This window comes from Hyla sarda, chromosome 3, assembly GCF_029499605.1.
Source record: "Hyla sarda isolate aHylSar1 chromosome 3, aHylSar1.hap1, whole genome shotgun sequence".
In the NCBI taxonomy this organism is placed as follows: domain Eukaryota; kingdom Metazoa; phylum Chordata; class Amphibia; order Anura; family Hylidae; genus Hyla; species Hyla sarda.
In genome coordinates, this window is record NC_079191.1 from 130985559 (window position 1) to 130998111 (window position 12553).

General features: G+C 42.9%; 2 protein-coding genes across 6 annotated transcripts in view; one reads left to right on the plus strand and one right to left on the minus strand.

Annotated features, from left to right (window-relative positions):
• Nucleotides 1-3633: 3633 nt before the first annotated feature.
• On the minus strand, nucleotides 3634-8049 carry LOC130361716 (uncharacterized). 4 transcript variants are annotated; one of them, XM_056565045.1, is made up of 3 exons: nucleotides 7910-8049; nucleotides 5604-5670; nucleotides 3634-4290 (listed from the first exon to the last, which is right to left on the minus strand). In XM_056565045.1, exons 2-3 carry the CDS (start codon nucleotides 5629-5631, stop codon nucleotides 3677-3679), a joined length of 642 nt encoding a protein of 213 aa, XP_056421020.1. In that variant the 5' UTR covers nucleotides 5632-5670; nucleotides 7910-8049; the 3' UTR covers nucleotides 3634-3676. The 4 variants fall into 4 exon arrangements, with proteins under 4 accessions (XP_056421020.1, XP_056421019.1, XP_056421021.1 ...); XM_056565044.1 differs by having other exon boundaries at nucleotides 5604-5673; nucleotides 7910-8046; XM_056565046.1 differs by having other exon boundaries at nucleotides 5604-5673; nucleotides 7842-7978.
• Nucleotides 8050-8258: 209 nt separating this feature from the next.
• GFM1 (G elongation factor mitochondrial 1) overlaps nucleotides 8259-12553 on the plus strand; it is a 36207-nt gene continuing 31912 nt past the window's right edge. The window contains exons 1-3 of one of the 2 annotated variants that reach the window (XM_056565038.1): nucleotides 8259-8397; nucleotides 11584-11736; nucleotides 12302-12434. In XM_056565038.1, coding sequence (XP_056421013.1) covers nucleotides 8338-8397; nucleotides 11584-11736; nucleotides 12302-12434 — 346 coding nt within the window. In that variant the 5' untranslated portion in view covers nucleotides 8259-8337. Of the gene's footprint in view, nucleotides 8398-11583; nucleotides 11737-12301; nucleotides 12449-12553 lie in introns of those variants that run through there. The other variant, XM_056565039.1, reaches the window with a different exon arrangement.

The window sequence follows — 12553 nt, forward strand, 5'->3', positions numbered from 1 at the left end:
TGCTCAATAACAGCAGTGAGAGCTGCTAATGAACCATGAAGGTTTTTAAAAATCTTTTCAAACTATGTGTACACTTTACATTTCTCAACTACACCCTAAATACTATATAACACATCAGCTGCTTAGTGAGTTAAATTTTATTTGTAAAACTACTAATGTTTTATTACATTTAAGTTTTTCTCAATAACAAGGTCTCAGAATCACTTGGATAAGTAAAAGCATTCTAAAGTTATTACCACATCAAGAGACATGTCAGATGTTCTAAATAGGGCCAGGTAATTAAAGAGGATTATTCAGGAAAAGAAAAACAGGTGTGTTTTTGGATGAAATTGCCTCTGTCTTCAGGTTGTGTGTGTTACTAAAACTTGGCTCCAGTCACTTCAATGGAACTTAGGCTGTTTTCACACTATAAAATTCATCCGTTTTAAAGATCCGTTTGATGTTCCGCTATGAAAACCCTGAAAATTGACCATTAAACGTCCGTTAGAATATCCCATTATAGTCTATGGTATTTTTACATTATCTGCTTTAATCCGTTATAGTCCGTTATTAATAACGGCCGTTATTTTGTGACGGAAGATAGTAATGGGAGAAATAGTGCATGCATTATTTCTTCCGTTCATTCTCCCGTCACAAAATAATGTCCATTATTAATAACGGACTATAACGGATTAAAACTCATAATGTAAAAATCCCATAGACTATTATGGGATTTTGTAACAGACGTTTAATGGCCGATTTTCAGGGTTTTTATAACAGAACATCAAACGGATCTTTAAAACGGATGAATTTTATAGTGTGAAAGCAGCCTTAGCTGCAAATCCTGGGGGAATAGTAAATTATATATCGCTCTCTCAAGCAGTACATTTTCCGAAATGCTTGTACATTTGAAATATGTTTAAAATGTACATAATGCAACAATTTAGACCTATTTATGTTAGTGGTAAATACCCTTTAAAGGTAAAAATGGGCTGTGTCCTTAACCCCTTAAGGACCAAGCGTTTTTCTGTTTTTGCACTTTCGTTTTTTCCTCCTTACCTTTTAAAAATCATAACACTTTCAATTTTGCACCTAAAAATCCATATTCTGGCTTATTTTTTGCACTACTAATTCTACTTTGTAATGACAGTCATTTTACCCAAAAATCTATGGCGAAATGGAAAAAAAACCATTGTGCGACAAAATTGAAGAAAAAACACAATTTTGTAAATTTTGGGGGCTTCCGTTTCTACGTAGTACATTTTTCGTTAAGAATTACACCTTATCATTATTCTGTAGGTCCATACAATTAAAATGATACCCTACTTATATAGGTTTGATTTTGTCGTACTTTTGGAAAAAATCATAACTACGTGCACGAAAATTAATACATTTAAAATAGTCGTTTTCTGACCCCTATAACTTTTTAATTTTTCCGCATACGATGTGGTATGAGGGCTGATTTTTTGCGCCGTGATCCCAAGTTTTAATCGGTACCATTTTTGTTTTGATCGGACTTTTTGATCTCTTTTTATTCCTTTTTTTATGGTATGAAAAGTGACCAAAAATACGCTATTTTGGACTTTGGAATTTTTTGGCGCGTACGCCATTGACCGTGCGGTTTAATTTACAATATATTTTTATAGTTCGGTCATTTACGCATGTGGCTATACCACATATGTTTATTTTTAATATGCTTATATATTTTTTATATGGACATTTGGGAAAAGGGGGGCGATTTAAACTTTTAATAAGGAAAGGGTTAATGTGTGTGTTTTCAAACTTTTTTTTTTATTTACACTTTTAGTCCCCTTAGGGGACTTTTAGGAGCAATCATTTGATTCCTCATACAGATCAATGGGGTTCCATACAATCCCATTGATCTGTGTGCTCTGCGCTCGATTGATAAAGCCTGTCCTGCCAGGCTATATCATTCTGAGCACTGGAGCTGCCGCAGCAGGAGAGGTTAGCCCTCAGTCTCTCTCAGTAGTGGATCGCCCTCCCGCGATCACGCTGCGGGGGGGGGGGGGGCGATCCACCCCACTCGACCACCAGGGACTGGATGCAGGCACCTTTAGACGCCGCTGTCAACTTTGACAGTGGCAATCTCAAGGTTTAATAGCCGGCCGCGGCGATCGCCGCATGTCGGCTATTAATGCCGGTCCCCACCTACAGGAATCAGCTGGGGGCCGGCCGGCATGACGCGGGCTCGAGTCGGGAGCCTGCGTCATACCCTGTTAACGGCCATTGGACAAGTATAGACGTCCATGGTCGTTATGGGGTTAAAAGGGGTACACCGGTTGAAAATAATTTTTTCTAATCAACAGGTGCCAGAAAGTTAAACAGATTTGTAAATTACTTTTATTAAAAATCTTAATCCTTCCAGTACTTATCAGCTGCTGTATACTACAGAGGAAGTTGTGAAGTTCTTTCCAGTCTGGCCACAGTGCTCTCTCCTGACACCTCTGTCCATGTCATGAACTGTCCAGAGCAGGAGAAAATCCCCATAGCAAACATGTGCTGCTCCGGACAGTTCATAACATGGACAGAGGTGTCAGCAGAGAGCACTGTGGCCAGACTGGAAAGAACTTCACAACTTCCTCTGTAGTATACACCAGCTGATAAGTACTGGGAGGATTAAGATTTTTAATAGAAGTAATTTACAAATCTGTGAATTCGGGTAGAAAACAGACATGGTGCACATCTACAATCTTTTATAATGATCTGATTGCTTCTCAGCATAATATCAAAAACTAACAGGTTGTTAGTATACATTTTTGATCAAAAAGTACAAGCCCACTCGCCACGTCAAGGCCACCTATTTAAAGTGGGTCCCTAACGTCCCTAGCATAAAATGGCGTAGCACTGGGCGGCGACCACCACCGCCGCGACACCAGTGCCCACGGGGGGAAACGACCCACTGGCAGAGCTGCCCCAATGCCACTCAAACCAGTCTATGGGTCGCACCTCCCCGCAGACATGGCGCCACGGCAGCAACAGACGCCACACAGCACCACACCAGTGTGAACAAGATGTAATAGCTCACTTACCATGCTCTCCCAGTCAGAGGCTACTAGGAAAGAAATGGCCCTTGTGTAGCTAACTACTACTTATAGAAGACTGGTTTGAGTGGCATTGGGGTCGCTCTGCCAGTGGGTCGTTTCCCCCCCGTGGGCACTGGTGTCGCGGTGGTGGTGGTCGCCGCCCGGTGCTGCGCCATTTTATGCTAGGGACCCACTCTAAATAGGTGGCCTTGACGTGGCGAGTGGGCTTGTACTTTTTGATCAAAAATGTATACTAACAACCTGTTAGTTTTTGATATTATGCTGAGAAGCAATCAGATCATTATACAAGATTGTAGATGTGCGACCATGTCTGTTTTCTACCCGAATTCATAATTTACAAATCTGTTTAACTTTCTGACACCAGTTGATTAAAAAAAAAAATTAAAGTTACCACCGTAGTATCATATCACAGTACAGGGACGCGTTTCGGCAAAGGTGCCTTACTCAGTTGTCTGCCGGCGGCAGACAACTGAGGAAGACACCTTTGCCGAAACGCGTCCCTGTACCGTGATATGGATTAATAAACCTTCACTTTTGCAAGATTGGCGACTGCTGGGTACCATTTTTACTGAAATAAAACACTAACAGCCAAGAGATATGAGTACTTTTATTATTCACTTAAAATTAGACATTTACTTCTTTTTGTCTCTTTTAGAATAATGTGAACCATTATCCTCGGGGGATCTTGGCTGGACATCCCTATAGTGTCTCTTGAATCGGCCTTCATCAGACTGGCCTGTTCTTCCATCCCAGTTGGAAGCCTTACAGGTGTCCAGAAGACATGGACCATGTTTAGCTTTGAGCTCGTGTAGCAGATGGACCCCAGTTTGGAGAGAAATGTTTGCCTTTGAGGCGGCATTAAGCATTTCCTGCTGGAATGCCAGCATTCTGGTTGCGTAGAATCCCATGGTGTCTGCACATTCTTTCATGCCATAAACTAACTGAAACACAGAACTACTGAGCTGATTCAGTTCGGAGGAAATTCCCGTCAAGCCCCGCTCCAGCACATTGGATAGCTGCATGACCTGCATGTAGTACCATTCTTCATAGGGATTTTTATTGGGATGACTCTTTTCTTCTGCAGGACATTTCCGGTTCTCCTCTTGTACTGGTTGATCAACAACTGGAGCTTTTTTATCAGTAAGAACATCTGCTGCAGAAGTAACTTCTGCTTCACTAACGCCATCCAATAATTCATCCAGGTCATACAACAGACTGGTGAGGTCATCATCGCTCTGACCCGGATCTACGGAAAAAAGGGATAGAATATGTTATATGATCGTGTAATATGAAAGATCACATCATGTCATACATTAAAGGGTCCAAAGGATCACAGGATAGGGGTTAACATGTCTGATCGCGGGGGGCCCGGCCACTGAGACCCCTGCATCGGCGTTACGTTCATGGAAGCCTGGGACTTCTGTGATCATGGCGTCACGCTACGCCCCCTCCATTCAAGTCTATGGGAGGGGGGGTGACTGCTAGTACACAGCCGTCACGCCTCCTCCTATAGGCATGAATGGAGGGGGCGTGGCAACTGTGATCGCCAGTCATTCGGCACAGAGCGGAGTTTGCTCGGGGGTGCCACAGTGGAGGTAGCAGAGGTCCTTAGCGGCCGGACCCCCACAATCAGACATGATATCCCCCTATTCTTTGGATAGGGGAAAAAATGTCTAGTGGCAGAGTACCCCTTTAAGACCAAACAATCATCTATATCCTGTAGGATATAAATTACAGATCTGCCTGCCAGAAAAGAGTACATAACGAGATAGGCCTAAAATTCTGTGCCAAATTCATCATTCTTCATAATGTGATCAATTAATTCAATAGGGGCTTATAAATATATCTTTAAAAACGTACTCTGGTTTACTAAAAATGATCCCCTATCCAAAAGATACTCGGATCCCACCGCGATCTCCTGGAGCAGTGTCGACTACGGCACAAAGCTCTGGCTGACACCCCCCCTTCCCCCCCCCCTAACCTCCATGCATCTCTATGGGAGAGCCGGAGATACAGCATTTGTGTTGGATGTGGATAAATAGGGGATACATTTTACTATACTGGAATACCCCTTCAATAAACTCCCCATGAAGGGCAGCGAAAAATGTGTTGAAGGGGTATTCCAGAATTATATATATCAACTGGCTCTAGGAAGTTAAACAGATTTGTAAATTACTTCTATTAAAAAAATCTTAATCCTTCCAATAATTATCAGCTGCTGAAGTTGAGTTGTTCTTTTCTGGCTGGCAACAGTGCTCTCTGCTGACACCTCTGTCTGTCTCGGGAACTGCACAAGGTTTGCGTAGAGGTTTGCGTAGAGGTTTGCTACGGGGATTTGCTTCTACTCTGGACAGTTCCCGAGACACGTGTCATCAGAGAGCACTCAGACAGAAAAGAACAACTCAACTTCAGCAGCTCATAAGTACTGGAAGGATTAAGAAGTAATTTACAAATCTGTTTATAAAAAAGTTTTTTTTTCTTGGATAACCCCTTTAAATATGGACGAATTCTGACCAAAGACCTTCCCAAAAAACCAGAGTAAGAAGAGTACCGACTTACCGACACTGCTGTTTCCTTGGGCGCTCATTAGTTCTCGTTTTCCGTTCTATGTTGCGCTAGGTGTGTACTACTAAGATAACAACACAAACTATTTCTAATCATTCATTTCTCAAGATATTCTATTTTTAAATATTATCCCAACATCAATCCTCGTTCACGTACATTGTATAACATGTATATAACAGTACAGTACATTTATGTCCTCTGTCCATGGATTCACTAAGGCAGTGAATATTGGTATAAATATCCTGATCCATCAATGGCGTTAATATAAACACTTCTAGTCCATGTCATAGCGGCAGTACTATCTGTCCATGACCTGCGGGTTGTTTGTTTTTTTTTTTGCTTCAATAAAATGGTTAGCGAGGGCTTACGGGGGAGTGTTTTTTTATTTTTTTTCAATAAATTTTCACGTGTGTTGTACAATTTTTTTTTTTTTTGGGCCACTCCTAGAGTTGTCCCTAAGCTGTACGTGTTGCCATATGCCAGTTTTTCCCAACCAGGGTGCTTCCAGCTGTTGCAAAACTACAACTCCCAGCATGCCCGGACAGCCTTTGGCTGTCCGGGCATGCTGGGAGTTGTAGTTTTGAAACAGCTGGAGTAGGGGTGTGAATCGCCAATAATTTGCCCATTCGATTCGAATTGCGATACCAGTGTGGCGATTTGATATATCCCAATATATCGCGATACCGTTTAGGTGACGATACATCGCGATATATCCCGATTCTGTCTAAAAAACAATGTCTTTTACACTTTTATTAAAACTTTATTTTTATTTTTTTTATATACACTTTATTAGTCTTTTAGGAATCACTAGATTCCTCAGACAGATGAATAGAGTTCTATTGAACTCCATTTATCTGCGATCCATTGATAGAGCCTGGTCCAGCCAGACTCTATCAATGACAGAGCCACGGAGAGCAGGGAAGCAGAGGTAAGCCCTCCGCTACCTCCACAGTGGATCGCCTGCCCGCGATCGTGCTGCGGGGGGGGGGGGGGGGGGTTGGTAGGGGCAATCCACCCCACTAGCCCACCAGGGAGCATTCACAGATCCCTTTAGACGCCGCTGTCAGCTTTGACAGCGGCAATTTAAAGGGTTAATAGCCAGCCGGGGGCTGCAGAGTATGGAGCGGGCAGGAGTCCGGAGCCCGCTCCATACACACTGCAGAGCACCGCATGCTGGATATTAGCGGCGGTGATGCATCAGCGGCCCCCGGCTACATCAGCGGCCCCCCGGCACGAGTCGGAGCCCACTCCATACACCCAGAACAACGCGCGTCAGATCCTGCTGACAAAATGTGGAACTTGTATCTCCTGATGCCTGGGACATGCTGTTCCGGGCGTCAGGAGATACAAATTCCACATCACTAATCGATTCAGTATCGGCAAGTGAAAAATCGCGATAATCGCGCAAATCGATTTTTTCTTACATCCCTAAGCTGGAGGCGTTTCGGTTGGGAAACATTGCCATACGGTTCGGATGTACACCTCAATACCACATTTTTGCAATACAGTTCCCGTATACGTTTTCAATTTGAAAACCTCATGGAACCATATTGAAAATGGTATCTGGTCGTGTCAGTTTTGCGTCTTGTACGGTTTTATCAGTTTTTTTTTTTCCCTTACCCAAAACCATATCCTACCACGGTTTTTGGTCCGGGTAAAAAACCATATTGAAAGGTTTACGTTTTTTTTTTTTTAACATGGGAGTCAATGAGAACTGTACAGAACCGTATGTGCGTACAGTTCTATCAGTTTTCACCATACGGTTTTTGACTTTGCACAGTTTTTTCTTGGAATTTTAATCCAACAAGTGAAACTTTATTTATAATGGAGTGAAAAGTTAAAAACGTATACGTTTTTTTTCTTAAAAAACAGACGCAACTGGATATCACTTTTCAAGTGAAACTTTATCCATAATGGAGTGAAAAGTTAAAAATGTATACGTTTTTAACTTTTCGCTCCATTATGAATAAAGTTTCACTTGTTGGATTAAAATTTGTACACACGTTTTGATACAGTTCAGTCAGGTTTTGAGGAATCAGTTTTTTTTGGTTTTTTTTAATCAAAAACCTGATACGGGAACTGTATTGCAAAAACGTGGTGTGAACCTTACGCAGTGTTATAGGGGTACGTTTACACTTAAAAACATATGATGTGGTTTACACCAGTAACCCCCCAAAAAAAGGATTCCAACGGATGCCATAGTGTGCCCCTCCTGGATCCACTCATTCTCACACATGCGCAGCACAGTCCTCCTTCACACAGGTGTAGAAAGATTCGGTAGAGGAGATGTGTGCCCGTACCTGACCCTCCTAGGGCGCCTCCTTGCGGTCTCCTCTCCTCACAACCGTCAGAAACGGAAACTACACCTCAGTCTCGGACCCGTCGCAAGCCCCGACCATAGCCTGGAGCCGCTGACAGCGAAGCGCACCTGCTCTTCTGCATCCTCACCTCTAGGTGGCGCTCGCTCACAGCCTGGTTACCGGCAAACAGCGCAGTACCGTGAACCGCATCTTGGTGGATTTTCTTGCGTAGACTAAGACCATGGCCACGAATACAGCACATAGGAGAGAGCGGGAGGAATGGGGCACATCATTTAATATAATAAGACTTCCGCCATCACTGGGCTGCGTTCCAAATGACGGAAATAGTTGTAGTTTGACCTTTGCCGGCTTCTGTGACACCCGGAAGTGATTGTGCGCAGAGATCAGCGTGACATTCACAGGCAGCTATGGGTCTCCTGCGGGCAGCATCTGTGATCGGGTCCTGGTTACCCTCAGCCCGAGCTCAGGTGAGTGTTGTCGGGACATAGGGGGTGTGTTGGGAGCTCTCTCCTGCCTGGTGGGACAACAAGTCTCAGCAATCTGTGACAGTGGTTGGTAGCATGTTGGGACTGGAGATCTCCCCATCATACATCAGCACCTGTTTGTGGTACTGGGCTCCTTACTCTTGGATGGGAACAGAAACACACTCTGAAGGGGTATTTCCCAACCAGGGTGCCTCCAGTTGTTGCAAAACTACAACTCCCAGCATGCCCGAACAGCCTTTGGCTGTCCGGGCATGCTGGGTGTTGTAGTTTTGCAACTACTGGAGATACGCCGATCTAAAGCCTCATCCACAGGTTGTGTTAGATGTTCTCGTTGGTTCTGGACAAAATAAGTCAACATTCAGGACCAGCAAACTCCTGGCACTGCCATGGAAACTAGGGATCGACCGATTATCGGTTTGGCTGATATTATCGGCCGATATTCACGAATTTGGGCGTTATCGGCAATTACCTTGCCGATAATGCCCCCGCAACACCACCCCGGCCAGAGACCCCCCACCGCCGCTGCCCCATGGCCTCCCCCATCCCCGGTTTTATAACTACCTGTTCCTGCGCTACTTCTGGCTCCTGTGGCGTCCTGCGCTATTGCTGTGCGCTGCGCAATGACGAGTGACGTCCTCAATGCGACGTCACGTCAGTGCGCACAGTGACAGCTCAGGATGCCGCCGGAGCCAGAAGTAGCGTGGACCCCGGGAACAGGTAATTATGAAACCGGGGATGGGGAGGTAATGGGGCAGCGGTGGTGGTTGGATTCAGGACCCCAGGACAGGAAGGGGGAGAGAAGCGGGGCGGTGATCTCTGGCCCAGCAAAAGCCGCTGCAGATCATTGATTTAAAGCACCCGCTTTAAATCATTGATCTGCAGCGTGGGGGGGGGGAAGAAATAGCCAATAACGTATATCGGTATAAGTTATTGGCTACCGGCCTTAACGTTCACAGATTATCGGTATCGGCCCTAAAAAAGTCAATATCGGTCAATCCCTAATGGAAACTGATGGCCTCTATTATAGCCAATGGAGTATATTGGGCATTATGGGGGAGATTTCTCAAACCTTGTGCAGATAAACTGGCACCAGTTTAAATTTTTTTTAAAAGGGGCTCATACATATAAATATATATATCTATATCCAAAGAAATGGTGCAGCACTCCATGAGTAAATCCAAGGTGCAAAAAAGATTTATTCACTTCACATCATAGCATAGCAACGTTTCAGATCACACAGGATCCTTTTTCAAGCTTGAAAAAGGATCCTGTGTGATCTGAAACGTTGCTATGCTATGATGTGAAGTGAATAAATCTTTTTTGCACCTTGGATTTACTCATGGAGTGCTGCACCATTTCTTTGGATGGATTAATTTTGGGACTTTGATCAAGTTCATTGGGAGCTGGCACCCGACTATTCTTTCATTAAGCTAAGTAGTGCTGCAAAACCACCTTTTGTTTTTCGTATATATATATATATATATATATATATATATATATATATAGAGGAATATGCAAATCAGCTCATTACATCACCTTTTCAGGCAATGTTCCCTGGTATCAGCTTAGCTCCAGTTACGGAATATAATCGTATATTGTCGGGATTAATGACAAGCCAGAACTCTCTCTCCAGAAGGAAAGAGGACTCATCTGCAGACAGCTGTTTCGGGGTACTTGCCCCCTCGTCAGTACAGAGCAGGGTAATCTGGCTTTGCTGAGATGAGGGGCCTTAGACCAACTATATATAAAAAAAATTGAAGCTGTAATATGGTTACCATGGACAACAGTAACACCGATCTTCTGCATGTGCTTGATAAATCTTCCCATGTATCCATCATGTGATCAGGCACATTGTCATTTTAATTGTTCTGCCCCTGTGACTGCGCAGAACACCAGAAATACCTAATAAGTGTGAACTAGCCCTTAGGGCTGCCTCTGTTCTTGTATGTTTTTTATTTTCTTATTTTCTCTGTTTTGCATGTAGGCGAGCACAGCTGTGAGGCCATGTTCACGTTACCATTGTGCCCTTTGTGTCATGTATAAGGGTGTTAGCTGTCCAAAATGGGAATGATGTATGTGTATGTACCCCATTGACTTCAATGACCCAGACGTAGTCAGCTAGGGGCAATGTTTGGGTCATTTTAAACTCTGTTGTGTGGTGATCTGCACTTCATAGTCCAGGTTACAATCAAATATATTATGTGACCAACACATACTCAGTATCTGACTCTTTCTGGCCCATTTAGGTCAATAAACCCGTGTTTGTTCTTACTCTTTGAAAAGTTCTCTGTATAGATAGATGGAGAGATACAGATAGATATATAGAGAGATAGATAGATCTATCTATCTCTATATAGTAAATTTGAGTAGCTGTATTAGTCCAGTGAATTCTGTTAGTCCAATAAAAAAAGGTATTACAAGATACTGCAACATTTTTTGGTGTGTGTGTGTGTGTGTATATGTAAAAAGCAAAATCATCGGTAGTTGCAGTATCTTGTAATACCTTTTTTATTGGACTAACAAGATTTTGTAGAGACAAGCTTTCGGGATTCTTCCCTTTATCAAGTCATAAGCATTTCTGAGCTCAGAAATGCTTATGACTTGATAAAGGGAGGAATCCTGAAAGCTTGTCTCTGCAAAATCTTGTTAGTCCAATAAAAAAGGTATTACAAGATACTGCAACTACCGATGATTTTGCTTTTTGCATCACTGGACTAATACGGCTACTCCTAACTAATCTGTATGTATATATATATATATATATATATATATATATATATATATATATATATATATATATATATATATATATATATATATATATATATATATTGCACGCCATGGAAAGCCGAATAGTAATGTAAACCCACATTAAGCATCTCCATAGGCTTCCATTACAAGACAGAGGCAAAAAAGAATAAATAAGAATAATGAAGTAGTATAGCCGTCTAGAAGCACACGCCACTTTTTGTGTCAGTTTTTCATTCCGTCTTCTGACCTAAAGGTCTTTTCTATTTCTCATTACTTCTGAATCCATTTCTGCCTTTGGCTCCAAACACTGCAGCAAAAAGTTGTATGTGACTCCCCCCCCCCATGTTAAATGTGATAATATTTTGGTCACTTCTATGACTTTTTCTGGCTCTGATCTGACTTGTTTTTATGCTACAGCTGCCTCTGAACTTTTGCCGACATTGCTCCTCTGGCGTAATTCCCAATGAAAGGATTCGGAACATCGGGATCTCTGCCCACATTGATTCTGGCAAAACCACCGTGACCGAGCGTATTCTCTACTACACTGGCCGGATAGCGCAGATGCACGAGGTGAGTCCATTGTATACCCAGCGGGGCGGTAATATGTTTCCTGGAAATGATCAGACTCATTCTAGGGTGCTGACATGGATGTCCTGCTTTTTGATAGACTTTCTTCTTATAACCGGTCAGAGGTAAATTATCCGTACAGATTGTAACAGGCTGATATTAAAAGGAATATTCAGATGTTGCAGTGTGGACTCTGCAGAAAACAAATCCCTGGCAGTATACAGTACAATATACGTGGAGGGAGTTGTCAAAGCAGCGTCCACATGTAGTAGAAAAAGTCTGCATAGATTTCTATTAGGCAGAAAGTCCACTGAACACCCCCCCCCCCCCCCCCCACTAAAATCCTCTTAACCTGGCATCAATGGGATCCAGGCAGATTATTACATTTTGTATATTGTTAGACACATGGAAGTGTAAAAAGTCCCTGTTCCCAGACATTTCTATAACCATGATTCAGCCACAGTATTTGAGGGAATCACACAGCTCTGTAATAAGTGATCCTGTTACTGTCATAACCTCTGTATCCCATCTCCATCCTCACTATTATGGTTTTGCTATGTTCATGCAGGTGAAAGGTAAAGATGGTGTTGGTGCTGTTATGGATTCAATGGAATTGGAGCGGCAGAGAGGAATTACCATTCAGTCTGCTGCAACCTACACCATGTGGAAGAACACAAACATCAACATCATTGACACACCAGGTAGAGTACTATAGGTAAATGGAGCAAACTGTAAGTGATCACATGTTCCTATGTCATGGTTCTATATTCTGCGGATAGTATGCTGTAGAATTTTACATAAATAACTATCCAGTTTTGGG